Source organism: Anser cygnoides, chromosome 23 (assembly GCF_040182565.1).
Source record: "Anser cygnoides isolate HZ-2024a breed goose chromosome 23, Taihu_goose_T2T_genome, whole genome shotgun sequence".
Lineage (NCBI taxonomy): Eukaryota > Metazoa > Chordata > Aves > Anseriformes > Anatidae > Anser > Anser cygnoides.
In genome coordinates this window covers 6,383,058-6,410,547 of record NC_089895.1, presented here as the reverse complement: position 1 = coordinate 6,410,547, position 27,490 = coordinate 6,383,058, and the positions used below count along the sequence as shown (strand labels likewise).

General features: G+C 40.9%; 2 protein-coding genes across 15 annotated transcripts in view; one reads left to right on the top strand and one right to left on the bottom strand.

Moving 5' to 3' along the window:
• The window catches only part of CFAP74 (cilia and flagella associated protein 74), a 75,007-nt gene that overhangs the window by 6,663 nt on the left and 40,854 nt on the right, over nucleotides 1–27,490 (top strand). For 11 of the 13 annotated variants that reach the window (XM_066982212.1, XM_066982214.1, XM_013194715.3 and 8 more), the window contains exons 5-6: nucleotides 24,847–25,042; nucleotides 26,906–27,042. The gene's annotated coding sequence lies outside the window, so the exon portion shown is untranslated. Of the gene's footprint in view, nucleotides 1–24,846; nucleotides 25,043–26,905; nucleotides 27,043–27,102; nucleotides 27,355–27,490 lie in introns of those variants that run through there. The other 2 variants (XM_048067466.2, XM_048067465.2) reach the window with 2 other exon arrangements.
• On the bottom strand, nucleotides 5,282–21,500 carry GABRD (gamma-aminobutyric acid type A receptor subunit delta). Of its 2 annotated transcripts, none has more exons than XM_048067529.2 (9): nucleotides 20,839–21,500; nucleotides 12,628–12,740; nucleotides 12,002–12,069; nucleotides 11,537–11,757; nucleotides 10,728–10,810; nucleotides 8,863–9,000; nucleotides 7,787–7,942; nucleotides 6,986–7,197; nucleotides 5,282–6,206 (listed from the first exon to the last, which is right to left on the bottom strand). In XM_048067529.2, exons 1-9 carry the CDS (start codon nucleotides 20,904–20,906, stop codon nucleotides 5,907–5,909), a joined length of 1,359 nt encoding a protein of 452 aa, XP_047923486.1. In that variant the 5' UTR covers nucleotides 20,907–21,500; the 3' UTR covers nucleotides 5,282–5,906. The 2 variants fall into 2 exon arrangements, with proteins under 2 accessions (XP_047923486.1, XP_047923487.1); XM_048067530.2 differs by having other exon boundaries at nucleotides 7,787–7,939; nucleotides 20,839–21,499.

The window sequence follows — 27,490 nt, the reverse complement described above, 5'->3', positions numbered from 1 at the left end:
AACTAATGCAAGCCTGTACTTGCTAGCAACTTACGTTACCCAGTGGCTATGTTAAAGGTGTTTGGGCCAAAATTATGATCTTCAGAAGAATTTGTTTAGGAGCGTGGAGATTTTTTGAAGAATGCTGTAAACTGCCTTTTTGTCTTTATTGCATATACGTAGTGACACAGTGTGCAGTGCAAGAGAAAGAAATGGGAAGAGAGTGTGTGTTTGTGTGGGAATGTGCTGGTCAATTTATGAAATTACTGCAGGGTTGAATCTCTTTAAGGTAATAATATCTGGAAGGTACAAATTTTGTACATTGAGACTTAAAAATTCTGTATGGATTTGTGTTTTTCATACATGCATAAAGAGATTAGAGTGGTCTTGCCTAATATGTCTAGTGTCAAAGAGAAATAAAATTGTCACTCTTTTCCAAAGTATGACATACTTTTCAAGACCTACAAATATAAAAACATTTTTCTTTGCTTTGTAATAGTGTCTGACTTTACCCCACTTGAGAACACAGAGAACAATGTAAGTGCCAAGCATTCCTGATCTCAGTAGGAGACGCACATGGTCCATGACAGACATTATAGCGAGAGAGATAGGATTCTGGGCTAGAGAGGTCTTCGGTTCAGCAGAATTAGTCCGTCCCACGCATTGGTTGGTCCTAGATCTAGAATGATCAGAAGAGTTCTGAGATAGCTCAGCGATCCGGGCTATTTGGATGACTTGTTTTGAACCAGCATTTTGCTGAGCAGTGACCTCCATTAACAGCTGATTAGTTCTGTTGGTGCTATATTTTCTGACAGACTGGGCTTGACTGTCTTCTCAGATTTGTTTTTGCTGTGCACGAGTTAGTAGAAGGAATAGGCACGATGGAAAGCTGGTGTAAGGAGAGAACAGATCCCTAATGCATTATGTAACGATGAGCTGAGGTCTTCAAATTCATTTCATTTAAGACACTAGCTATAAAGGCAGAAAGATGGTGTCATGCATTTCAGCTACCAAATCCATCCACATAGATACATTCACTGCCAAATTTTTATTCAGTCTTCATCAAGAGGAATGAGCTATATATGTTTGTAACATATACTGGACACGGAATTATTATTACCTCAAAAAAGCTTTCAACCATGGCAAGTGTTTTGAGCCACTGTAATAAAGAGGGCATGAGGGGAGTTCCTTTAGATTTTTTTAAAAAGAAAATAGGCTTTGCTATCTATTCTGCTGCGGAGAGAAATATAAAGGGGGTGCTGTTTTCCTCCTAATGGGGAAGTGCTTTCTTAGGTTAATGACTCTGAGTATTTAAAATCAGCAATCGTATTAAGTGTTTGGTTGTACCGACACTAGCAGCCTCATTGAGTTAAATTGGTTTCGGTACATTATCTGTTGGATTAGCAAACCTGAGAAGAACTGACGTGAGAGCTTTAGCTTGGATAAATGCTTGCCTTTTTGCCCAGAAACAGTATAGACATATCTGTATATTGACCTTTTAATGGTGCTGTCACTGCAAGCATTGCTTTCCAACAAATCATGCAACATCTTGCTCTTCATCTTGTGCTTTCTGATTCTTTTCAACCTCTTGAGGCAGCAACAGCTATTTTTTGTAACATAAATACAGTAGTCTGCGTAAGTGCCCCCCAGAAAGCACTCATGAATACAGAATGGTACTTTCTTTTCTGTTGTCAAGGCCAAATTAGAGTTTTATGAACCCTTGGGCACTGAAAAGGCAAAGCTTCATTATGGGATGAAATCTCTGAGGTTATTTTGATTTTCCTTATAATGTCTTGTATCTTTCGGTTCAATAGTTGGAACATCTATTTTGTTTGCTTATGGAAGCTACAATTTCCTTATAATCTACACTTTATTAACACTTCACATTTAGAACGATCACATTAATACATATCCCACTTTCTTTGTCACGGACACACCAGTCCATAGAGCAGTACTCTAGTGTGCTGAAAGGAACACAAATACTCTCAGGTACAGCACAGAAACAATTCCTTCTATGTATTTTTTTTCCTCCTTGACATTAGTACAACCTATTCAAAGCATGGATAGCCTTCAGCTGATGTCAGATTTAAGTTAAGTGTACCATAAAGTTAGAACTGATTAGGGTATTCTCTTTGGATGTTAACACTGCATTATGGCTTTTAAATAAAAACAAAACAAAAAAGATAAAACACTTCCAAAAGTACAGAAGCTTCAGGTTTGTGCAAAACTGCAATCATTACAGAATACTCCTATACTGAAGGTCCTCCTTTAGAAGAGTTTGTCTGACGTTTATATCTCTGGTTTTGGTAACACGTTTTTAAAAATGCCACCCTTCACAATGGAGGTGTTTCGTCTTGTGCTACTCATGCGAGTGCAGTAACGGGAGCTGAAACACCTGTTCTCTCTGAGTCACCTCATTCCTGGAATGGACACAACTGCCATATGTATGCTCACATTCTGGCTTCCTGAAATATTCTGAGATATATATATATTTTTTTTTTAGGTGACAGCCTAGCATTCTAGCTTTGGTTTTGGGGTGGTGGTGTTGTTGTTGCTGGTGGTGGTGGTGGTGTTTTCTTTGAGGGAACGATTGCTGCCACCTTTTACTTTGATCAATCGCAACCGAGCTGTGCACCTTGAAGATCTGCAATCAAACTGCAGAAAAATTCTTTGAATATATCTTTTGAAGAAGTCAGCAGGGCACGCAGCCTGTGACTGTCTCCCAGATGGAGAAGCAACTAATTTTGTCCAATAACCCCGTGTGATTAACTCACTTGGCTTCAGGGTAAGGAGTGATGTCAGGTGCACAATTACAAACTATTACTGCTGAAGTAATTAGATTAGACATTGCCTTTATAATATATGCAGCCGCCTTCTCACTAATTACTCTAAATAACCAGCCATCGTACTCTAGAGGGACCAGGTTGCTTTTTTCTCTGTTCTTCAATAACTTCAATCCCAAAATCATGGATTACTTTCTTACGATTTTCATTCCTCAGGAAGCTACTACAAGTATTTCCTCTGCTGGATTTAGTCAACAATCTCACTTGTAGCAGTAGTTCCTGACCCCAAAAGGCAATGAATTAAGCTAATAGCTAGACAAACTAGCAGGATACAAAAAGGTCAGACTCTGCATTCACAGCAGTAGTTATCTACTGGTATTAAAAAAGGATTATTTCTGATTTATGCAAGTATAATAGAAGAGTAAAGCACTATGACCTTTTTAAAGCATGCTGTTGCGATATGGTTCAAAGCGCTGAGTAGGATGTTTCAGACATGCCTATCACATTGCCTTGCCTATGAAAGTGCACAGTTAAGCTTCCTTTGCTTCAGAGACCAAACAAATAGGTCAGGTGTAAATTGGAACAGCTCAGTTCCAGTGGAAAGGAGGTGTAGACAGGGGAGGCAAGATAAGTCAAGGACTTGACCCATGATCATGGAAAAAGCAACAGCTTAGTAAGGAGAAGCCATTATAAAATCACACTTCTGCTGTTTGCATCCCACTCTCTACTTAATCATAAACCAGTAAGAATGATTGAGAAGAGAACAGAAGGGGTTGCAGCTCCAGCTGTTGAACTTCCTTTGGAAGAAAGGGATCTTGACCAAAAATGAACTTAGAAAACAAAATGGTGCATTTCTGTAATTTAACATTTCAACATCTGGAACAGAAAAAATAAAATAGAAGTATGATAAGCTGACGGAAGAATAGAACCCTGATCACCTTAATTCATTAAAGCTTTCTGGATAAGATGAAAATTGGGTATACCTCACCTTAACTCAGTATGTGAGACTCAGTGACTATGGTAAATAGCACCACACAAGTACTGTTGGGATGCACCTGCCTAGTTGGAGGATAAGTTTCTGTGTCTCCTGAAAGGTTTTTTTCTTCTGTAAAACTCAAAGATTTAGGAAAGAACTCAGTATGGTTATATATCAGTTCTGCAGATGATGCAGTGAAATGACTTAAGTAAGGTTCCCAACAAGTCAGTGGCCAGAGCTTGGAGCAGAATCCAGGTGTCTCAGACCAGAGCTAGACTGGTAAGAACTTTGTGGAAGAATGATAGCTTGATGTCAGTTTGTGCCTTCCAGCACACAGTTGGCAGAAAGTTTTTCCATTATAGCAGAAACTAACGATCCTAACGGTGAACCTAAGCCTGACTTACGATGGGAGCATATTTTCTATTACAGCTCAGTTCAGGATCATTAATTTTTTTTCAGAGCATTCTCTTTACTTCAGTGATGTTGAACAAATCTCATTTTAAGTTATAAATCTGTGTTAAAATGCTCTTTCAGTTCTGGTCATGTGAAATCCGACCACATGTCACAAATACATGTAAGGCAGGAGGAATGAGCACACTGGGCTGTGATCAAACGCTTGTTTCCTCCTCGATGCAATTGCAACTATTGCTCAGCAGCCACTGCATTCTAGATACCCACCTTCAAAGCCCAGCACAGCTCTTCTCATATCTACATCTTTTGTCTTGTTTAATCTTGCACCTCCCCATGCTCCCTTCTTTCAGCCACTGCCTTAGTTTCTCCCTCCTACCCTCCCTCTCTAGTTTTGTGTGTTCTGTTGTGTCAATCCCTACATTTGAAACAACCTTTTTCAAAGCATCAAAATCCTCAAAAATACCTTTTCCTTATGAAGTGTCTTCTATTGGTTTCCTATACTGAAAATATTTTGGTTTTTTTAATCCATATCCCAGTATATTTACTGTGTTTTTTTTTTTTTTAGAGGTTAATTATGAAGCTTGTATTTGTTATGTATAGTGCGTTCATTTGCTGAGATCACTGGAATTATTTACAGAACAAAGGGTTACTTTGCATGAGTTGGGTGACTTGATGTAGTCTTGCATTAAGGAGCATGTATGAGTACCCATAAATTTCATTGTCAAGTAATATGAAAGGGCCTAACATAGTATATTAGGTCAGCCTCTGAATAAAAATGGCAAAAATATTCAAAGCGACTGAGTAACTTGAAGCCATTTATGACGTTTTTGAACTTTACTCAGCTACTTAGGGCCAGATGCAAAAAGGAGATTTTCAGAGGCACATGCAGCAGACTGTCCCTGGAAACTAACAGCAAATTCTCAAGTCCTTCCCGAAATCAAAGTCTGAGTTCTTTCATTACCAAGCACCTTTGAAATTTTCTGCAATCCAACATAGAAAGCCTGTGTTTCTAAACCACTTTTGTCTATTTTGGGGCATATTACGGTAATAAACGTTACTTTGTTTAAGTGTTTAAACTTTCATTAGCTTAGATCTGAAATGTAATGCAATCATTATCAACAATTCTGTAGAATTCCGTGTAGTATATTTTATTTCATGCTGTGACTAAGAGCATTTAAACGTTTTCAATACTTGTATCCAAGACAAATAATAATTCAAGAAGAATCCTCCACTCACCTCTATTCCCTTTTTACTTTGATCATGAGATTTTTATGATTAAAATCTCCAACTTTACCACTAGTGTTAAACCTGGACCATCTCCCAGAAAGCAAGATGCAGAAAATCACTTGTGTGGAAGTGAGGAATTAGCTGTTCCATTAAGAAAAAGGAAATGCTCTGAGTGTGAAAAGCTAAACCTTCATTACTTATCAGCTCTTCAGGTGGAGGAAAACCATGGTAATTTAAGATTTAAACGTTTGCTGCAAATATATACATATTAAAAACTGTCTCACGGCAAGAGAGGAAACAAAAGGAGCTGGGACTGTTTGGCAGAGTACAGTTATTAATGTATCAAATCAGATCAGTAACAAATTGTTCCTCTTGCTGCTTTTAGTAGGAATTGATTGTAGGAGTTTCTTGACTAGAAGTGTCTCAAGCTCATCAGAAAATATTTTGAGAAGAGATGGAACAATACAGTTTCAGCAAGGACTTTTCAGTGTGTAGGTATTGTTCAATTTGTAGCTCTTCATATAGTTTTTTTACATTGTGTAGGCAACCCAGTATATAACATTGACTGCTGCAAAGGCTGCAGGAAACACTGCTCTGGCGTATATGTCAATGGTATCAGCATCAATGGGCTTAAAGAGGGACTTCAGACCACTCTTTCTATCCAGTTTCATTTCTTGCCGCAGTTTTGTCTCTCCAGTTTCTATTTCTATTGTGCCGTATGATCCGGGCAGACTTCTGGGAATGCGGTGGTGCCTGTTGGAAATGGCCAGTTCCTGGTGCACACCAGCTATGGAAAGGGAAAACAGAACGATGGCATTCTTCACGTTTACCTGCAAAGGAAAGAGGAGAACCTGTAACAGTAAGTTATAACGCAAAGGTATTTCATCCAAGCTAGACACCACTGAGACAGCATGTTGAGGCATTCCTGACTGCGTATTGACTGACTTTGAGATGAAAGTTATCCCATTGTGTGGCCAAAGCCAGCAGGCAGTTTACAGGCTCTTGTCAAAGCCAAGAGAATGTGGAAGTGGGACAGAAAATGAACGTTGATCAGTCATATCTGCTACAGCTTCCTAAAACGAAGTAATAAGACTACAAGCCTACTTTTCTGTTTTGCTGATGGTATTTTATTATGCTGTAGAAGACCTAAAAGAGCCTTAGCAGAAGAAACTGCGAAATAATATGTTTTGATAAAAGGCTTTTCTTCCCCATCTTGTATAATAGTGTCATATTGATATTGCCCGACCCTACAGGTGTAACTCTAGGTTACCTTAACTTACACTGAGGACTGGACAAATATCAAAGGCTCTAAATATATTCTCCAAGTATAAGATGTAAAAATTTGGCTCAAGACATACTTCGCATCTCTTCTTACTCATTCTCTCTTATTCTCCATTTCCTATCTTAAATACAGCAACAAATCATGTAAGAATATGTTGCATTTAGTGTAATGCTAACCATGCTGCATGGGAAAATTAACAGCTGCTTTTAGCCGCTTGCTATATTAACATAACAGAAGTGTTAAGCAAGAAATCTTGCAAAGAAGACAAAGGTTGTAATGCAGAGCCACTGCTTTTGCAAATCTTTTCACAGTATTTGGCTTACTGACCTCTCCACTCTGCCTTCTTGCCTTGAGCTTGTTCTTTTGCTTTTTCATGTAGTCAGCATTGAAATGTGCAAATGCATATTCTACAAGTGCAGCGAAGACAAACACGTAGCATATCCAGAAGTAAACATCAAGCGCCTTGATGGCAGATGCTCGTGGAAGTGAAGACCGGGCACTGACCATCAGCGTAGTCATAGTAAGAACAGTAGTTATACCTGCAGTGTGGTATGAGAAAGTTCCTTTAGTATACCTGAATAAGCATATTTACTAATCTGAAACTGAGGAATACTTTTCACAGTAGGAGACTCTTAATGGTGTGGTTTCTGATTTTCCAAACGGGATTTAAAGAGCTTGTAAAGACTGGATTTCTATGACTAACACAGCTTTGAACATCTTATCCTTGTTTTTGCTCTAGTTCTGGACAAACAAAGCAAGAAGATTTAACTCTCAAAAACGTTTGGATCTGGACTTGCAAACCTTACTCAGACAAACGGGTTAACAAGCTCTAGGAACGCTTTTGTCACAGCTCCAGTTCCTTCAAATCAATTATTTCATACAACTGCCTTACACTCACTACTGCTTTTAACCATCTTTAGATGTCTGTGTTCTTTATTGAGGCAGCTGCTCTGATAGTATGACAGAAATCACGAAAGAAATATTTTAAAGGACACTCCCTTCTGCAAATTTTAACACAGCGTTCATAAGTGCACCTTAATGGAAAGTGAGTTATATTAGAAAGCATAATTGTATAATTACAATTTCAGCATACCCTTCCCTGTTAATTCCCCAAACTATCTGCTTTACCTAATGACACTCTGGCAGGCACAGCTGACTGGCTGATCCAGAAGGATACCCACGACATGGCCACTAGTAAGATAGAAGGAACGTAAGACTGAATGATGTAAACTCCTCGATTTCGCCGAAGGTGGAAGTGGAGACTGAGCCTGGGAAACTGACCTGCTGATAAAAAGAGCAGACAAAGAAAGATTTTGACTGTGTAAATTGCAGTTAAACTGGTATTTAAAATAACATTTCCTATAATGATGCAGAGCGACATTCTTAAACAAAATGATTTTGGCTAGGGATCACAAAAAGCTTTTATGAATCTTTTCCAATTAGTCCTCATAAACCCTGCACGAGGTAGTGCGGTTCTCATCAGCACAGTTAGCTAAGAATAGGTCAAATGATTTGTCTCAGGTCATATCAATGCCAGATCTGAAAATAAAATCATGAGTCTTCTCGAATAACAGTATTGCTTCAAAATGTGTACTGTCTTATCATCTGCTGTAGAAAGTCCTCCAGATACTAAATTTAGATTTTTTAAAAGGCCAAGTTAATTTCAAACTCAAAAAAGAGCTTAGAGGAGATGTGCAGCATAAATGAGGATCTGAATACATGAAAGAGGATGAAAAATCAGCAGGAAAGAAATGACTCCAATCTTTTACAAACATTGCAATAAAGCCAGTGATATGCATACACACCACTGACTTCTACTGGATAGAATTAGAATGATCTGACTGTACGTCATAAGCCTCATAACATCAGGGCTAATGGAAATTTTTCTTTATCCGAAGTTGCAAATTAGGTCAGGAAAATGTGAGCTATACCTCAAGTGTTTTTTGTCAAGTGCTGTCTGGCTATTCCATGCAGTATTTTATCAAGCAAATAGAGCTAAAGGACATAATATGCTACAGTGGCTACCTGAAAGCAAAAGGTTAGCGATTTTTGCAAGTATGAGCAAAAAAAAAAATTATCAGGAACCTGACAGATTATTTAAATTAGTTACTGAAGAGGAGGGATTTTCTATTATACATATAGGAGGTTTCCGCATGCAGGAAAAGATTCACTACTGTCCCTGAATCGAAGACTGATCCTGTTACCAGATTTGAAGTTCATCATTTCTGTTGTGAACTGGTAATTGGTGATTGTGAACTGAGCAAGCTGCAGCTTATCCAGCCCATGGATTTCATCCTGGTTTTCTGACCAGTGGTAGACAATGTCCTCTGAAGAATAGCCATCTGCCAAAAGAAAGTTGAATAAATACAAAGCTTGGGGAAGAAATTAAGAACCTAGGAGGCTCATTGTGGAAGTCGTGTAGTTCCTTTGCTACACTGATTTTCATTGGTCCCAATGCAAACATACTGTGATTCAGTCTAGATAATTCACTATCCTGGCAACCCCAGTGTTTCCAGGATCCCATCAAGAGTAGCTTTCCTATAGGGAGAATAATCCAAGTTGATTCACACTGACTAACACTATGTGGTATGGCACAGTGCGCTTCAGTGTCATGAGAAATATTCCAACTGTCTCAAAAAGCTCCTTTGCATACAAGATGTGAGATTCTTGCAAGTTTGGTAAGAAATGGTGTGTAGAGAACAGAAAATCAAATTAGTGCATCCAGTTAGAGAAAAGATTATAACACAGACCCGTGTCCATTCTGAGATGCAGAAGCTAGGTTGACAATCGCCATGTATATCAACCTATAATTATTGCAGTTTAGTATGGGTGGCAGCTGGCAAATAACTTCTAGGGAGAGGTGCATGGTACCAGGGACATGAGAGAAGGGTGGGAGATGCAAGAGTGGATTTATGTAACACGCAAATCCATAGGAAATCAATGTCTGCTAGTTGTGTTTTTTGTTAATGCACAACTTGCTACTAAACCATTCAGTGGTTTAAAGAGGCTTTATTTCTACTTTTTTGTTGAAACCAAATCCTCAAATTCAATTAAAAAATTCAACCACCACCAAAATTCCCTGAAGAACTTGCAGGGAGAGAGAATTGATCACTGCTTCACTGTCTGCTGCCTCTGCATTTGGTGATTACATAAGTGAAACTGTAGATTGCTATTTTTGACAGGATAAAATGGTATTGTGGTTAATCGCCTAGCAAACAAAGTCCGTGCTAAAAAAGAAGAGAAACTTGCATCAAAGGCTCATGCTTCTGGTCAGAAATTGCTGTTCACAAATCTCTGGAACTCCCAGAACCTCTGAGCCCAGATCCAGAGGACTCCCAGTCTTCCAGACTCAATATAAAAATCACAACAGGCCAAATTCATTGCTAGTAATTGGGTGGCCCCTGCTTGTGTAAGTGAATTTAATTCAAAAGTATTAATGCTCATGGAAATAACATGCCGATCATAGATAAAATACAGGTTGGACAAAATATAAATTAATTCTTCACTCACCTTTCTGAGTGTAAATGAATTTAAGCCAATCTCTGCAGTATTCTGATTGATTTTGGTGTAACATGCAAGAATGCCTAGGCAAACTAAATGGCTATGCAAGAGTTAGTCACAATCTCATTCATTAAAAACAGAATTCTTTCTTTTCCATATTTTCTCACAAAGGAAAAATAGCACACCAAATTTTGCCTGTGGGCTTCTTTACTTCTTCTCACTGGATTTGATGGAAACCTCAGTAATGCTACTGAAAAGACTGTCACAGTTCCTCTACGTTTTACATCAAGCACAAAGTTCCAGACATTTATCATCAGCAGGACTGTAGGTTGTTCTTAACTGGATTAAATCCTACAGTTTTGAATCAGAACAGAGCTGAACCAGCATTGAAACGTCCACAGTCTAATGCCCAACAGAGAATGAATTGATTCATGTTTTTACCCTTTATTTGTAAATCCTAAGTGCCCCTTACATTGCAGTGACTAAAATCACTCCAGCGAGCTAAGTACCATATATGCAGGCTGTAAGCAACATGTAGGTTATATGAAACACTGTACTCAGCCCTTACAGCTCTCCAAATCCAACATGCATTCTTGCTCATCCATTGGGTACTTGGAAAGGTCCATGTCACAGGCCACCGTTGAGGTAATCCTGTCCCAAGCAAAATGAACAGCAGTTAGTTGCACTCAGATAGAGCTGGCGACTTTATTTTTTTCTCAGAACCCAAAGACTAAATAGAAAACTCTGAAAACCTTAATAATACTATTACAACACACTATTTTCAAAATTCATAGGGCTATTTTCTTTGCTAAGCATGTGGGAAACCCAAAGATTGGGAGGGGAGAGAGAGCTGAAAAGTCAAATGATTTGCCTAATGTCAGAGTCAAGACTGTGTGCTGATAAAAGGACTTTTCTGAGCCAAATTTGGTCCCTTCCACTGTCCCAGAGATCATTACCAATACCGTAAGGATGGCTCTGGACCTTCTGCTTTCTCTGTTCCTAAGATGGAGAAGCTAAACCTAAATCAGACTCATAGTTCCCATGGAAAACAGCGAGAAAGTGGAGAACAGAATCTTTGTTTTGCACTCAGCATCTCCTTCCCTGGTGCCCGAATAGTTATGAGAAGCTTCTTTTTCATTTTGAAAAGTGATTAGTGGTTACTCAGTGGAAAATCTGGTAGTGTTGCTGAGGGTACATTTCTGGCAGCGTAATCCTTGTAAAGCAAAGGGATCTCTCAATAGGAGTGACCAGAAGTTGGTTTTGCTTTGAATTAATGGTTATTTTACGGAATTATTGTGGGAAAAATGAGTGATTGCTTTGAAGTCTATTCAAAAAGTTAACACATGACCGACTACACTTGCACCCTCTCTTGCTCACCTTATGCTGTATAAAATGACCCCATCTGGCTGGAGCCTGATAAGTTTGTTTTCCACAGTCACATCATGGAACCAGGCAGACTTGGCATTTACTATGAAAGTGTCTGGCAGCCAGAGCTTGTCCACAAACCGGCTGTCTAAGCCCAGAGTTTCATTGGTGTGGTTGTAAGACAGACGCTCATCTCGCCAGCTCTGGTGCAAAAATACCGTCATGGTATATTCCTACGAGAAGAGAAATCCCAGTCAACAAGTGGTGCTAAACAAACATGATGATGCCTCGGGAGGTGGTCAAAAATCATTGGATTGGTTTAGACATGTCCTAGCTGTTCCCTGTGCACAGAAGTATTTTATACTCAGCCCATTTTAATTTAAACAATCAATTACCTCTCTGTTTAGTTAGCCACCTACACTTTCTGCCATTGCAGTACTTACGTTCACAACTTGGTGAGTTTAACTCATAACGTACCATGTTCACCTCTGAGATGTGGTCGATGCTGGCTACTTCAATTGCAAGAGCAACGTTAACAGGAGGACCTGAGAAAAAATGTTTGAATGGCATGATTTACATCATCATAGCAAGTTAAATATGTAGATGACCAAAGAATGTTAATTCTTTCATACGGAGTGAATTCATTGAAGAGTCTTCCATGGTAAATTGCACTTTCCAAATGAAATCTGCATTAGGGCAAGAGACTCCCATCTTTAGCAGATTGTGTCCTCAGTTTTCAACAGAACACCTCCCTTCAGTAATGAGGGAAATGAAATACAAGCACAACTACTGAAACTTATGGAATCTCTTCTGGAAATCACATCCTCTGGTTTAATGACTTCAAGCAATTGCAGAAATTACTGTCACAATACAATCCAAAATGATTTCAACTTAGTTATCAGGGGTCTAAGAACTGTATCAGCGAGAAGAGTGCATTGCTAGTTGTGTTGTACAGCAGAATGGGCAAATTGCTGATTGTTACCTTTTCCAGTATCCAAGTACAAGATAACTGCAACTTTTTCGTCATGTGGAAAATGAAGTTCTGATAAACATCGGAGGGTAGAAGGATTGCAAGAAATAGAAGACAATTCTCAATGTCTCACCTCCAATCCCAGGCCTGAAATTCCGTGCATACCCTTTCATCAAATCATCTAGGTTGGGTAACCAGGATATTTCGATGTTGGAGCCTATGTAATCTCCAATGTCAGTCATAGCTCTAGGTAAAGAGAGTAAATAACTTTTAAAACTTGCCTTTGTTTACAGACATAAAAATAACAGAAAATTGAAGACATTGCCTCTTTTACTCTAGAGACCACCAACAGTGTAATCAGCTAAGCATGACTGGCAGTTTAGTGGAACAATACTGTATACAGATGGGAAGACCATTTCAGATGTTTCTGTTTAAATCAAAACATATTTCAGGCAAGAACACCACCTCTTTCTGAGATAAAAGCACACACTTTTTTTTCTAAAACAAAAAAAAAGGTTTAGAAATGTAAAGAAAGCATAAGAAAAAGCAAGATACTTTGTATGCTGCATGAAATGCATGTGTGGATGCTGAAATGCATGTGTGGATGCTGAAATGCAGCTACCTGGGTAGCAGGACACAGCAGCTGTGACAGCTCCTAGCACCACTGTGGAACAGCTGAGAACAAGAAGGGACGTATATCTTCAAATGTGATGTGCACAGTGTGCAGCAGCGAGCTGTCTGTCACACCAACATGTCTCTGTCCCACTCCACCTTCCCCCAGGTGCCCCAGAGCTCTGGGCACAGAGGGACGGTTCCATCATTCCGGGAGGCACCCAGCTTCTGCTGTTTTCCCCTTGCCAGCATCAGGCAGCATGGGCGTTTGGCCTTATGTCCTTGGGTCAGGAGTGTAGGATGCTGCAACGCACACAGCCTTCTGCAGTCACTCTTGGGACGCGAGTGGTCCACCAGCAGTCAGTAGGCTGTGCTGGGGAGGTGGTGTGCTGCTGCCAGATCTGTGCAGCATGCCACAGGCCCCCTCCCAGAAACAAGGCTCCTTCTCTTGGGTGCAAGGCATACGCTTCTTTCTGACCCAGCGACGCTCTCTGAAGATACCAGCACCGTTTTGTGTTGCCTTTCCAGCACCTGTCACATACCAGCCCCTCAACCCTCCTGGTAGAAGGAGCTATTCCATAGTCTCTTAGAAGCAAAGTCAAACTCAAATTGTCTTCATTAACTGTTTAAACTGAGCTAGCAGACTTCCTTTGGAGCAGATCTGTGCCTGCTCACATAATCCCTCTTGCCAGCACTGTGATTGACATGACAGGAATAGATAAGGGAAGGACTGTGACAATGTCTACCACAACTATTTGCAAAGAGGAAAATTGCTAGTGGTTCGAGAGAGGCACGTATGTGAATGCACGTACTATAGCGGAGCTGTCTGAGCACTGTTTTAGCATCTTCCACTGAGGCCAGCAATAAATGTGGCATTTGAGAGATGTATGTCACTAGTAACAGAAGAGAAGCTTGTTAAACACTGACGGAAGACTGCAGAGTAATATACCATAAATATATTCTGCCTTGGTACTTACATAACTTTCTTAGAGTGTTCATGTGACATTGACCCACATAAAGCACGTGTTTTTTCTCTCCAAAATATGCCAGTCCGGGCATTCAGCTTAGCCCATGCAGTCACTGCTAGCACGGTAGCAGAGTATCCTACAATAACCAACTCTTCTCACAGGGAACTGAAAGAAAAGTCTTTGATCACCCTGGTGATGAAATTCTTGCCCCATGTGTATGGAATCAATTATAAAAGGGAGGAGTTCTGGGATAACAATGTATAAATGTAAGTCCTGAGCAGCTGAGACACTGAAAATTTGCATTAACAGAGTTGTCAAAGCCTAAGTGACCTTAAAGTATAGGGACACGGCTCCACGGTGAAACTTCATTAGCTCAATGCAAAATGCTGAAATTGGATATATATATTAAACACATTTGTAACGCTGCCTTGCCATAAGCAGATTGCTGTTTGTTCATCTAAAATGACAGTCCCAGACATTTCTCACTTCCCTTTATCTCTTCTGAGTAAGGATCTTGGGAGACTCAGAGCCATATTCTCAGCTATATAAATTGGAATAATGTAATTGATTTAAAGAAAGGCTCTGAAGATTTATGATAGATGTCGATAAAGACTTTTCCTTCTTTATTGCATCCCACCAACCAATCAAACACTTCTTTCTATCAGACTGCCATTTCCTATGTGCTGATCTCTCAGTCTTCCACGTGTCAGTTGTTACTTAAAGAAAATCACTGTTTAATAATACTTGACAAGATCCAAGGGCTAAGCTCTGGCTTTCTTCTGCAAGACCCTCAACCACTGCAGATCAGAAATTCTTTAATTTATTTTCTTTTACGTCCACCATCCTATTTCTGGAAATACTAAGGCTGTCAGTTAATGCAGAAAACAAAGAATTATTTAAATTAAGACCTTGGCAGAATAGAGAATGAGACTATCTTTTAAGTATTTTGTTTAGAAATGTACTCATTTGTAAGATGTAAGTCTCAGCCATAGATTTATAGTGGTATTACTAATCAGTAAAATATATAAACCTCTTTTATAGGCAGATATACCTGAATGAATATACACTATCTGCCAAAAATCTATTCGTCTTTTCAGTTGAAGATGGTGCTTTCTGATTTATCTTGCTAAAACTGCAGCCAAGTTCTTCAAAGTGTTTTTAAAACGATACTCGAGTCAAAAGGTGGCTGCAGTATGGTGGCCTATCTTGCGAGCCTGAGCTGTGAGGGTGGCAGAATGTAGCTTATGCTTCCTCCATACACAATGACAGTGCTAGATACAAGTTGTAAAATTAGAATGCCATGAGTAATCAAGCTGACAAAAATAATAGAAAAAAAATCCGCTGCTCCCCTTTCACATTAGGTATCTCTACATGCGCGCATCAAGAAATCATTCCCAGATAACCAATTTACAATCAGGCACTTGCTATAAAAGAAATAATGCCATAAGAACTGCCTCAAGCCTCATCTTTTTTTGTTTGAAAAAGCATTGACAGTGTGCAGCAATTATCCTGTGCCAGTAGTCTATTGTAATGGCATTATGGAGAGCCACAGAGCTAAAAGCAAGTTCAGATGACAGAGTTGGGTTAAAAACTGTGGGCTAGAGCTTGCCATGTGTTTTAAGCAGATTACAATCTAGAGGGAGTTTTACTTAAATATCCATGACACAATTAAAAGAATCTTGTTTCTATTATTAATAAAGCCTTAGGGTCAGATCATCAGTGTAACAAATCTGCTGAATTTAATAGTGCTATATGCACTTTATACCAGTGGGGGTTGTTAAAAGTATTACAGCTGAAATAATTTTATGGCTAGATTAAGCATTGTTTATGTTTATACTGCTGGTTCATTTTTAAATTTCTACAAATGGGCAACAAAATTCCTCAGTTACTGCTGTTCTCACTGGCATGGTGTTGGCTGAATTGCTTCTAAATACACAAAGAGAAGCTGGGAAGCACCATAACCTACAGTCGCATTTACAGACAGCTATCAGCGAGTTAACAAAAGCTTTTGCTAACACTAGGCTTTTCCAGGAAGATGAATACGGGACTAGAGCATAGCAACAGACATAGGAGTGATGGAGCCGGGGCTGTATGCTTGGGTGTGTGATTCAGCCTGGTGGAAATGCGTCCAAGTCCTGCTTGTGTCAGCCTCAAGTGTGCTCCTCAGGTCTAAAGTTATCCCGGGTCCTCCAGCATCGCAGAAATTTCCCATTCCCCTCTTTTTTTTTTTTTTTTTCCCTCAAGATTATTGAGGGGGAAGAAAAATACCAAACTCAAAAATATTCTACATATAATTTTTTTTTTTTTTTTTATCCGGTCAGAAAGGATGACTTGAAAAGCAGGCCTTCAGCTTCACGGCACTTTACAGACCAGTCTGGGGTAACTCCACTGAGCCAACGCTCCGTACATCACACCCAGTGCTTTCAAGTTACGTGAAGGATGGTGGAAGAATGTCATTAATCCTTGATAAGCAGTAGGGATTATAATGGCCTAAAATATTGTTCATGTGTTTTACCTGAAAAAGCAAGACCAGCATATAAAATACTCATTGGAAGGGATTAGCTTTTTGTAATGTAAGCAGTAAAGATTAAAAGAAAGGAAACTACCATTAGTGGAATTAGCAAGTTTGCTTCCTGATGTAGGCTGCTCTAGAGCTTGTTTTAGTAAGAAAATGAATTTCTAAAATTAAGCTATTGATTTGGTAAGTTCAAGGGGCGTAACAGCTCATCAAAAGCTTACCTTTACTTTGCACCAGGCCAGAGCGGGGTGCCTAGGTGACCTAACCACAGCATATGCTGTGCACTAATATCTCTCTGGAAATCATTCCCAAATCTGAAGCTGAGAAGGATGTTTTTTTATCTACGTTCTCACTCTGTACCCATCTCATTTCAAGCAGATATTTCAGAGAATATATTTTCATCCATCCAACTGTGGAGTTTCAGCATTTTGAGAACTTCAACAGACCTGGTTGTTAACAGTAGAAAACTGATTTCTGCTGTTTAAACTCTGAAAAAAAAATAATTCTCTTGCATAGTAGACAAAGGAAAGATGAAACCACCAGTGATAAACCTAGGAAAATTATGAAGTTCTTCTTTGTCTAACAAAGCTGTCCTTGACACAGGTTAGGAAAGCAACTCTAAGCAATGGATCAAATGACAGAGCAAAGAAATCCATCTCCTTTAGAGCTCAGTATTGTCGGTTCTAGAATCAAAAGCAGGTGTATCCTAGAATCATTTCTATTCAAGCTGACACCTTTCTCCCAGCTGCTGTGGGACCATGGCATTCTGCTTATCTGGAATGCTCTGGAGGAGAAGCATCAATCAACTCGGACAGCACGTCTCGAAGAGGCTTGTCAGGCAAGTGAGATGTTAGCCTGTCTTCACTGTCTTCGAGAACACTGCTTGAAAATGGTTGCTGGATATTTATCAACATTACTGAAAAAAATCTGCTAAGTCTTTATATTAAACCAATGAAAGAGGCAACCTCTATATTCTGTGTGCACTACAGCAGCTGAGTAAGATACAACATTAGCAATATTATTTTTGCGCAGCAGTGCCAAAAGCTCTAGCAGCAGTGCCAAAAGCTCAACAGCATCTCTAAGTTGGTGGCCAATGAGATACCGATTTCAGGTCACACTTTTAGGGAGAGTGTGCTAACCTTTTGACAAATATATACTGCAGTACGATGTGGAAAGCGACTTTTGCATCTCCGTTGCTTCTTTAAATCTGCTAGCTTGACTGATTCTATTTGGGGAGGTGACATAGATGCTGTATGAATCTTTTAACCTGGAAGATGGAAATGCCAGTCCGACTGATACTGAGGACTGGGATGGAGTACATTTCCTCTCCTTTGAGATAATCTCTTTTGGGGGCAAAAGTCCCAGATGTCACTGCCACTCAAGAAAACCTTTTCTTGGGAAAAACACAAGGAATATCCAGCAAGGTCAGTGAACAATCTGGCCTCTGTCAAGCTCCAGGATTATCCAGGGCAGTGTGTGTATCTTCCCATCTGCCATTCCGGACTCTTAAGTGAAGCTCACTGTAAATATGCTCTGTATTTTGAAATGTAATTGAAAAAGCATTAAGCTAAATTCATGGCAACCTTTTGAACATCAAAGCCCCATCAAAGCACTAAAACTCGGTGAGTTTTAAGCTACAGAAAATAGACCACTCTTTGCATATATTCACGTGTTAAAGCTCCCCCATTTCCATGACTAGAAGTAAAAGACTGAGGGAGATACAGTACAGGAGGACAATTTTATGCAAATGTATAAAAGCCATTTAATATAGTAGAATCTTTAATAGAAATGATACACCTGCTTTTAATTAGAGAATCATTCTGATATTTTTGTTTTGTGACATCCACAGCATATCAAGCTGATAAAATGGTCTTTGCCCCAAAGAGCTCTCAATCACATAGGTGCCAAATTTCTTGCCACTAATCATTGCCAAAAGCAGACCAAAAAGTACTACTTTTATAGAACTGTTTACATGAAAACAATATTGGCATAAGTAAACAGTGCTGACTTAGGTTGAATTTGGCTCATTCACTTCAGTCAAATAGCACAGGACAGAGAAATTGCGTCAAGTACAGCTCTTTTAAGCACCCTCAAAGGGTACTCAAAAACGCCACGAGGAAGCAGGCTGCATATGTTCCTCACTTCTCTCCTCTACCAAACCTTAGTGTTATTTTAATAGGTAGCTTTCCCTCTGGGACATCTTATGTCATACTACTGAGTTCAGAATTCTCTGAAATGTTCCTCTTTTTGGAAATGTTTTTGCTTACACCTGTCAATATACAGGCTGTAGAACTCATGACCGGAGAATTGAGTGGTTTTGGATGGCCTCTGTCATCATAACTATGAATCACATTACATTTAGAAAGCAAAATCAGAGCAATACAAATGTAGCTATTGGTAGTTTTGCCCATTATTCTAAAACCACAGTATTTTACTAATACTGCTCTTTGTAAAAGCATCTCTTACCAAAAATGTCATATTATAGGACTCCAAGAAAGAAAAACAAGAGTTAATGTGCTTCTTGGGGTCTTAGAAGGGGAATTATTTCATAGGTCAAGAGTCATATCTGTGTGAGTAATTTTACTGATGCAAGGGTAAAGTTTTGTTTTAGTTCCATCTCATTAACTCATCAAAAGTATACATGCAAGCAAGCTTGCTCAATTTTTACAGGATTAAACAATGTTCTCCCATAGCCATGCTAAATCCTGAATCTTCAGAAAGCTGTGTTGTACTGACCAGTGCAGCTTGCTTTGAGCACTGCATGTCTTACACTTCGGCATATTTGAAAAACTACTAAGAACCAGGCAGTTTGAATTTCACAAGCTAGAATTTGCCTTTCCTTGCCTTCTGCCATAAGCATATATATTTCTAACAAACAACTTGTCACTATTGTGCACCGGGAGGAAGAAAGTCAAGTAACTAGGCAATTAATCCAATGACAATTTACCTAAAAAATGGCAGGTTGCACATATCCTGGCAGTTTCTGTGACTAGAAACAGATCTTGAAGGCAGAAGCTGAGACGACTGATTGTTCCATAACACTCTTTTTAAATCTATGTTTTACTCAAACACTACTTTTTAACCAAAATAGTTAGTGCTAGCCCAAGTGCAGTTAGAGAAACAGGACCACTGAAATTAGGGGCAAGATCTCTATGCCCTTTGGTCATAATCAGTATCTTCTCCTCTGCCTTCAGTCTAACACTGGATTGCTTCAGAGCATGAAGGTGGCAGGATCTGGCCCTGGGTAACAGATTCAAGGTCACAGGATAAGTCATTGTGCCAGTCCTGCATAAGAGCAGTTGACTTGACACTTCCTTTAATGCAAGATCTTTTTTCTTTCCAGTGGAAAAAAGAGAGCTCACTAATTAATTCCAAAGACTGTGACCGCAATGTTGTGTCTTCCTACGATAATCGCTTTGCCTCTTCTACTCCTCTGAAGTTATTAGCAATGTCTATAAAGCAGAAGTAGGAAGACCCCTTTAATATCACAGCCACCTCTGCTCTGGATGATGTGGGCATGTTTTTACATGCAGCAAGTCCTTTTTTACTCCCCCTTCTGTTTTCATTGCATAATCATGGCAAGCTTTCTCCACATCCAGCCTCCAGATCTGTACAGAATATATAGCGAACATAGCTGGTTGCCTAGCTAACACCTCCTGAGTAAATGTGACTGAGGATCACAAACATTTATCTTTGAAATTTATTATTGAAAGAAATGGCCGGTGTTCTTCAAACTTTCTGTAAGATCTTTGCCAGGCCCATCCTCTCATCTCAGGTCCAGGAGCCATCCCGAGCCCATCACCAAAGGGATGTCGGTGTGGGGTATTGCCAGAGGGATGTCGGTTTGGGGTTTGTCGCTGGGGCAGCCCCAAGCAGGGCTGCGGGGGCAGTGCCCCGCTCCTGCTGGGCTCTGCGGGCGTTTCGTGCTCAAGCGGGCACCCTCCGGGGCTGCTCCGGGGTGTGCGGAGCCACCGCACCCGGGGATCGCCCCCAGCTTCGGGTGGGCGCCTCAGGAAAAGTCCTCCAGCGGCGTCCCGCTGAGAACACCCCTTCCGTTCCCTCAGCTTGGCAGAGGAGCATCCTCACCCGGGGGAAGCAGGGGTCCCTTATCCGGCAGGACCCACGGGTCCCCCGCCGGCAGCAGCCGGGGACGCAGCACCGGAGCCCGCGGTGCCCGCTCCCCGCCGAGCGCGCTCCCCCTCGGGGCAGCCCTCGCCGCTAAGCCCCCGGAGCGGGTCTGCCTTACCTGATGCACCTGTGCTGCTGGGTGCAGAGCAGGACCAAGGCGGGGAAAAGCCAGGTGAGAAATTCCATCTTAGCGCCGGTCGTTAGGCAGCGGCGCACGGCACCCAGCTCCCCCGGCTGTCCGTCGGCACCCCGCGGCTCTCCCGGCGGCTCGGCAGCCCGGGCAGCGCTGCCATCCTCCCTTAAGTTGCTGCCGGCTCCGTCCCGCCGGGGGCAGCCCGGCTCTCCCCGCAGCCTGCCGCCCCAAAACGGCCCCCGAGCTCCCCGGGCTGGTCCCGAGGCGAAGTGGCCCCCCTGAGGCGTCCTGCGCGGCCGGGCGGGCGGCAGGAAAATGGAGGGAGGGCGGCAGCGCGGCCCCGCCACCTCAGCCACCTCAGCTCGCAGCCACCTCAGGCGGCGGGCAGGGGGCTCGGCGCCGCCTTTTCCCCCCTCGCACGCACCCCAACGCCGCCCCCGGGGGGCTCGGAGGGGCTCCCCGCTTCCCCCGAGCTCGCAAAGTTGTGCCCGGCCGTCTGCCGTCGCTGAGGGGCCCGAGGCAGGCAGCGGGAGTGGGCGCAGGGAAGTTGGGCGCCGGGGCAGGCTGGCTTTTCTCCTCCGTGTCCGCGCCTTCCTCTTCTCCCCTCCTCCTCCTCCTCCTCTGCCTTTTGCTGCCGCTCAATCCACAACGGCAATTTTAGAAGCAGCCCACGAAGGGAGCGCCGCGGAGGAGACATTTTAAAGAAATTGTAAAGGAAAAGTGGATGTGCAGATACTTAAAGGATGTGCCTGGGGTAAAGTGCTTTATCTTTTCCTGTGGTCGGTTTTATTCTTACTAATTAGTACCAATATTTTAAATGGCAACAAAGGGCTGATGGATGAGGGGAATAAGAGAGTGCATTCAGGAGAATAAATGTACAGATTGAATGAAGGAGATTAAATGTACAGATCTGTACACAGGCTGTGTGCAGATGTAGTCAATACATGCACAAAAGTACATCCACACATATAGAAATGTACATCATAAATGTCTAAGACTGATGTGGGCTTTCATTTTCTTTCTGATCTCTTCCTTTCTCTGCACATTCCAGTGGTCGTGCCTGCACCTAGTGCGTGCTAAGGAGGAAAAGACCTGAATTTAGTTGTTGGATTGTCAGATGAAAACTGGTGGTGGTGAAGGAGGGAAAACACAAGATCTTTAATGGAATTTACGGGATGAAACGGAGAACAGAATGATTTTGCCTCTCTAATAGAGCAGATTTACGCCTTTAAGGGTATTTCAAGTTGACATTTTTCCGACTCAAGGATGGCTTTCCAATGAGCCGTGTACCTACTCTGAGAATTCCTTGGTATTGCTTTTCAGCTGTCATCTGGTTTACTAGTAAAATATAAACACAGATTTCTATGCCTTTAGGATATATCTGTTAAAATAGCAAAAAAAATCAGCGGAGGCAATTTGAACATTTAGAATGAGAGTTGGTATATGTATGGTACGTAGCCATGCGTGTGAATGTGTGTATTTGCATGTGCGTATAAGACCATGGCAGCATATGCTCTAAAGGGATAGACCTTGCTAAGAATTTGACCATTGAAACAAGTGAAAATACAATGGTGATCCTCTAAAACGATCCTTACCAAAATAATTGTATTTCCACACCAAATACACTTTCCTTACGACTTTGATTCAGTGAAAAAGTTCTCTGATGTCAGTGGTTCTGATATTGGGGAAAAAAAGAAGAGTATCATGTACATATTTTCTCTGAAATCATTAAGCGAGGTCTTTTTCTTCTTCACCTACCATTTTGCTCCTTTTTCAGCAGCTCCGTAGCCAAAACCAGTAAGTGACTGCCCACAAAATCTTCAATGGAATTGTGATGGGAATGTGTTTGGGTTCAGGAGTGTAATAACATGATAACCGAGGTATATTATCAAGGTTCTGATTATCCCAGGAAAAATTAACTGTCCCATTCATATCACTGGGCATTGCATAGGGATATTTATCCATTTGCTGTAATCATCTTGAATGATCAAGGTCTTATACTACAAATTTGGATTAATAATGTCAGCATGAATGAGAGAAATATACATGGGGAGTCTTCCAGCACCACCATGATAGTGCCTGGGCTTAACAAGATGTCGTGTTATTTTCACAAGACTGATTTAGCTGCCACTTTGTGTCCATATTTCAGAAAAAGAGATGTTCTAAGATTCATTCGCACAAAATCCTAAAATAAATGTGTAACTTCTCTCAAATAAGTAAACTACATTTGATGTAAATGGGCCTTAATTATATCATCTGTATTATATAGAAGAAGGACAAATGCTAGATCACTCAGCCTTGGGTTTAATTGATTTTGCCTACAAATACAAGCTTAAGCAAAATATGCCATTTTCATATATATTTGTAAATATATATATATACACACACCCCCACTCAAAATAAGTAATTCCTCTTCACCAAAGGGAAGAGAGAGGATAAAATAATAACGATCAACAATATATTTAATTTCCTACAATTCTAGCAGAATATCCCAAACTCTTTACGGTCAATGACAGATTAAAATTGCTCAAGAGATTAAAAAACAATTAAAATTGCTATTAAAACATCAAAACAAAACAAAATAAATAAGCTCCCCAAATCTTTCTCATCTAATCCTCTTGAAAATAATTGAAGCTTTCCTTTAGCTACTGGCTTGTAACTGTCCAACAGTCTTAAAAGATGGCCCATGATAGCACATTTTTCTCAAGCCTTTGTGTCATTATGCTGAATTGCTGCCTCTCCTCCATCCATATGGCTGCAGGCACTAGCTTTTAAGAAAATATTTGTATGGTCTGACCTTGCATACGGAGTTCAGACAGACGATAGGACTGCATGGTGGTCCAACAAAGCCAGGTTTTCACTTCAGAATCTGACAGTTTGGAGCTTCCCTCCACGTTTGCTGTTGTACTCATGGAGAAACAGCAGAGCTGGCCAAGCAGTGTGGCGGTGACCAACGTGATACCCAAGTCAGTGTTTCCATCCCATCGGACCATGTCAGTCTATCAAAAGTTGGTGGGCTCCTCCCACGTCTGCACAATTTTGCAAATATAATTTAAACCATTATTATTTATTAAATAATTAATTGTTATTTTTGCTATGTTGATAATTACCATTTTTACAGTATTTACATTTTCTCAAGTAATAAGTAAAGATCACAACTTTGAAATAATATTTTGCTATAATTGAAAATCAGAAACCCACGTTTCAAAAGCTGTCAAGTTTGCTTTTTTTTTGTTCCTTAACATGTAACAGGTGCAACTCCTTCCTGACTACAGTGCTCAATACTTTTGTTACTGCTGCTGTAAAATAATTTATTAGAGAGCATAATTTGGTGGGATTCAGAAAAAATATGCTCAGTGCTAAATAACAAGTTTTCATAGTCCTTTATTACCTCACAACTTTGGGAGCATATCAAAGGAACATTATTTAAATTAATTTTACAGTTGCACTGCATTACCTGATATTCTTAATAGATCATTTTCTAAAAGGGACAGGTGGTTTTGCAGCCAGCAAAGATGTCATATTGCCATATATAATTTTTAGAGGCAAAAAAATGTACCACACGGATAATTAGTTTCATTCTCCCACGATTCCACATAAACAGCTCGTGAAAGACTGTTGTGGCAACGTCGCCAAATGTCTCTAGATATATAAATTACACACATATGCCTATTTTTATAAATGAGATTTGGAAATATCGGTAGCAATCATATGGTGGGAATATTTAGCTTATTTCAGAGGTTGTACAAAAATGATTCTTTGTGCTGTATCAATGTCCCATGGCCCCAGCACAACTGTGTCTGTATTTAAATATCAGTATAACCACAATATTATTGTCCCTTTCACTTAAAGCCCTGTACCAGAAATGAAGTTTTTAACTGCTTCCAAATGTTCTGCAGAACATCCATTTCCTTCCCAAGTCTGTTTATATTTTTTTAACACTCATGAAGTGCAGTGTGGCCACTTTGCCCTCTTCTTCTCTCCTCTGCGCAGAAGACTTGGGACGACATTCCCCACTCTGCCCCAAGCCAGGGCTAGCTCCAGGACTGGAGATGTTTCCCTCACTGCAGATGTGTTGCTCTCAGTGCTGTGCTCTCATCCGGCGGCATCTGGCCATCCTGCTGCGGGGTGCAGTGACAGCAGTGCCCCACTCAGTCTTCCTCGTAACATCTGTAGGAATGACTCATTGGTAAGGTGCTTGTCAATGTTTTGGCATTGTTTACCCTCAAATGTTGATCTGTATCATAGAATATGGGCAGAGAAATTGTTTTATGTAATCTGATATGAGCCATACTGCAAAAATTAAGATGCCATTATTGGCATGTCTTCCTGCCTAAATGCTAGAAATCTCCATATATGAGCTGCTGTCACCTTGGAAACGTTCAGAAAAGAAATACCAACTGCCTGAAGAGGCACAGTATGTAGCCATATAGCAAACCAAACTGTCCAGTTCTTCCATTTCAAATTGATCATGAGTTGGTACTGAAGTAACTTCACTGAAATGCCACTAAATTTAATTTCACAGTGAGAGAACAGCAGGATCTTCATTTACACGTGCTCACTTCTGTACCCAAATTCTCAGAGGTGCACCACCGGTGGTCAGTGCCTACAGGATCTAGAACAGCAGCATCACTGATGCTTTTTTTTGTAAATCTCCGGGAGCTTAAAGCTGGAAGAGATTCACTGATTTCAAGTTGATAAACTGTGATTTGGGAGATACGAGCTTGTCTGAGAGACATCATTTAGCACCTTCAGAGGAAGTGCAGATATCTTCTCTCTTGTCGCATCTATGTGTGAGAGGAAAATCTAGACTACCTTGCCCTGGTGACAATTATTCACCCAACATAAAATCACAGCCGGCAGTGTGGCTAGGAGATGGCGCAGTCTGATATAACGGGTAGCGTGCCCTGAAATGACCGGTACTGATGGGAAGGGGGCTGTTGTAAAACTTAATAATAATCTTTCACATCCTAATTATGAGAGTGTGAGAACAGGCAGGCTGAGAGTTAACAACAGAATCTATTCTAGATCTGCAGAGACATCTATACAGTTAATCACTGAATATTTTTAGCCTACATCTTGTAGCTTTAATCCTGCAAATGTCTGGAGGTAACTTGTTTTATGTAATATGAATAGATGCCATAAAATCAGCAGTTCATGATATTTTGTGTAAAGAGCTAAGAACGTCCACACATTGCTAAAGAATGAGGACCTATAGCACAATTGTAGGAAAGGAATTGGTGGCTGCGATACATACTGTACATGTTAAATATGTAATAAAGGAAATAAATACTTAAGATTAGTAGCATGTGCTTTCATGTTTAGTATCAAAAAAAATGACCTTACTTCTTTTAGCAAGTATAGGAAAACAAAGAAATATTGCCTACAATGGGGTAACATTTTCAATATACCCTAAGTAAATCTGGGAATGCCTCCTGTGTACAGAGCAGTGTTTATTCCAACATAGAGCACTGCTCAAGGAATGTTGTCCCAGTGTTTTAATCACTTTGATTTTAATTTAATCTCTTTGAAACTTTGAACAGCTGCACCTCCATAGCATGCCTGGTGCCAAGAGTAATGGGACAACATTCTGCTTTTCTGTGAATTTAATGGCATCATTCTTTGACTTTGTCCAGAATAGATGTGGATAGATAAATAGATAAATGTGGAATAGATAAATGTGGAATAGAATAGGAAGGAAAGTTAACTAAGCAACACTCGAAAGCTAAAATCTGGCAACCAAGTGCCTGGTAGCAAGAACGCAGGTTCAGATGGTTCCTCTGAGGGAGTATTCCAACTGAGGCACATTTTATGAATAAAGGCATTTAGCTTTCCTATGCAAATTACTCAAATATCATCTAAATACTTTTCCACTGTGTGTTTTTGTGCATTCTTGGAGCGTTACAAGGGACCTCCAGGTCGGCAGCTTCTGCTGAAGCGAGGGGAAGTGTTGAGAGTGGGACATCATGATGGGCTGAACGATCACTACACGTAATTTTTGCTGTAATAATCTTTAATTAGAACTAACGGAGAAACCCTATTGTCCGCCTAGGACACGCTTATTCCCGAAAAGACAGAGAGCTCGGACGTCGGGGACCCGAGGTCTTCCAGGACCCAACCCCTTCCAGGACCCAACTCCCTCAGGCGCCGTCCCTCCCAGCTGCCGCCACCCGCCCGCAGCCCGCCCAGGCATGCACCACTCCGCGGGGGGGGGGGTCACGGGGCGAGCACCGCCGGACGCCTCCAGCGGCTGCAGGGGGGTGGCTCCAAGGGGGCGCCCCCGCGACGCGCCCCCGCTGTGGTTTGCTCCGTTGCCGGGGCAACGCATCCAACGGGCGCGGAGAGGGGCGGCTGTGAGGGGAGATGGCGGGGTTTGTGAGGGAAGGCGAGGGCCCGGGGCCAGGAAAGTGTTGGAGGACGCCAAGGATAGCTTTTCTTTAAGCTATTCCCTATGAATTTTAGGTCAAGTGGTTGCCTAAGTGGAGAAAGTGCGTTTGGAAGGTGTGTTTTATTGCTCAACTGCTTATTATATATATATAAATTATTTGGCGTTGTCCTCTATAAGTGATTTGTTGAAATTAATACCCAAAATGTGTGTCTAGTAGAAAGCCGTATGATGGTTTCCAGCTATTTCGTG

Bases quoted from the DNA above. Each gene is read 5' to 3' on its own strand.
- GABRD (XM_048067529.2), bottom strand. From the start codon at position 20,906: ATGGAATTTCTCACCTGGCTTTTCCCCGCCTTGGTCCTGCTCTGCACC. The intron at 11,758-12,001 runs GTACGTTATGAG...CTCTTCTCGTAG, and splicing joins ACATCTCAGAGGTGAACATG to GAATATACCATGACGGTATT. The intron at 9,001-10,727 runs GTAAGGGCTGAG...TTCTTTTGGCAG, and splicing joins CATGTTGGATTTGGAGAGCT to ATGGCTATTCTTCAGAGGAC.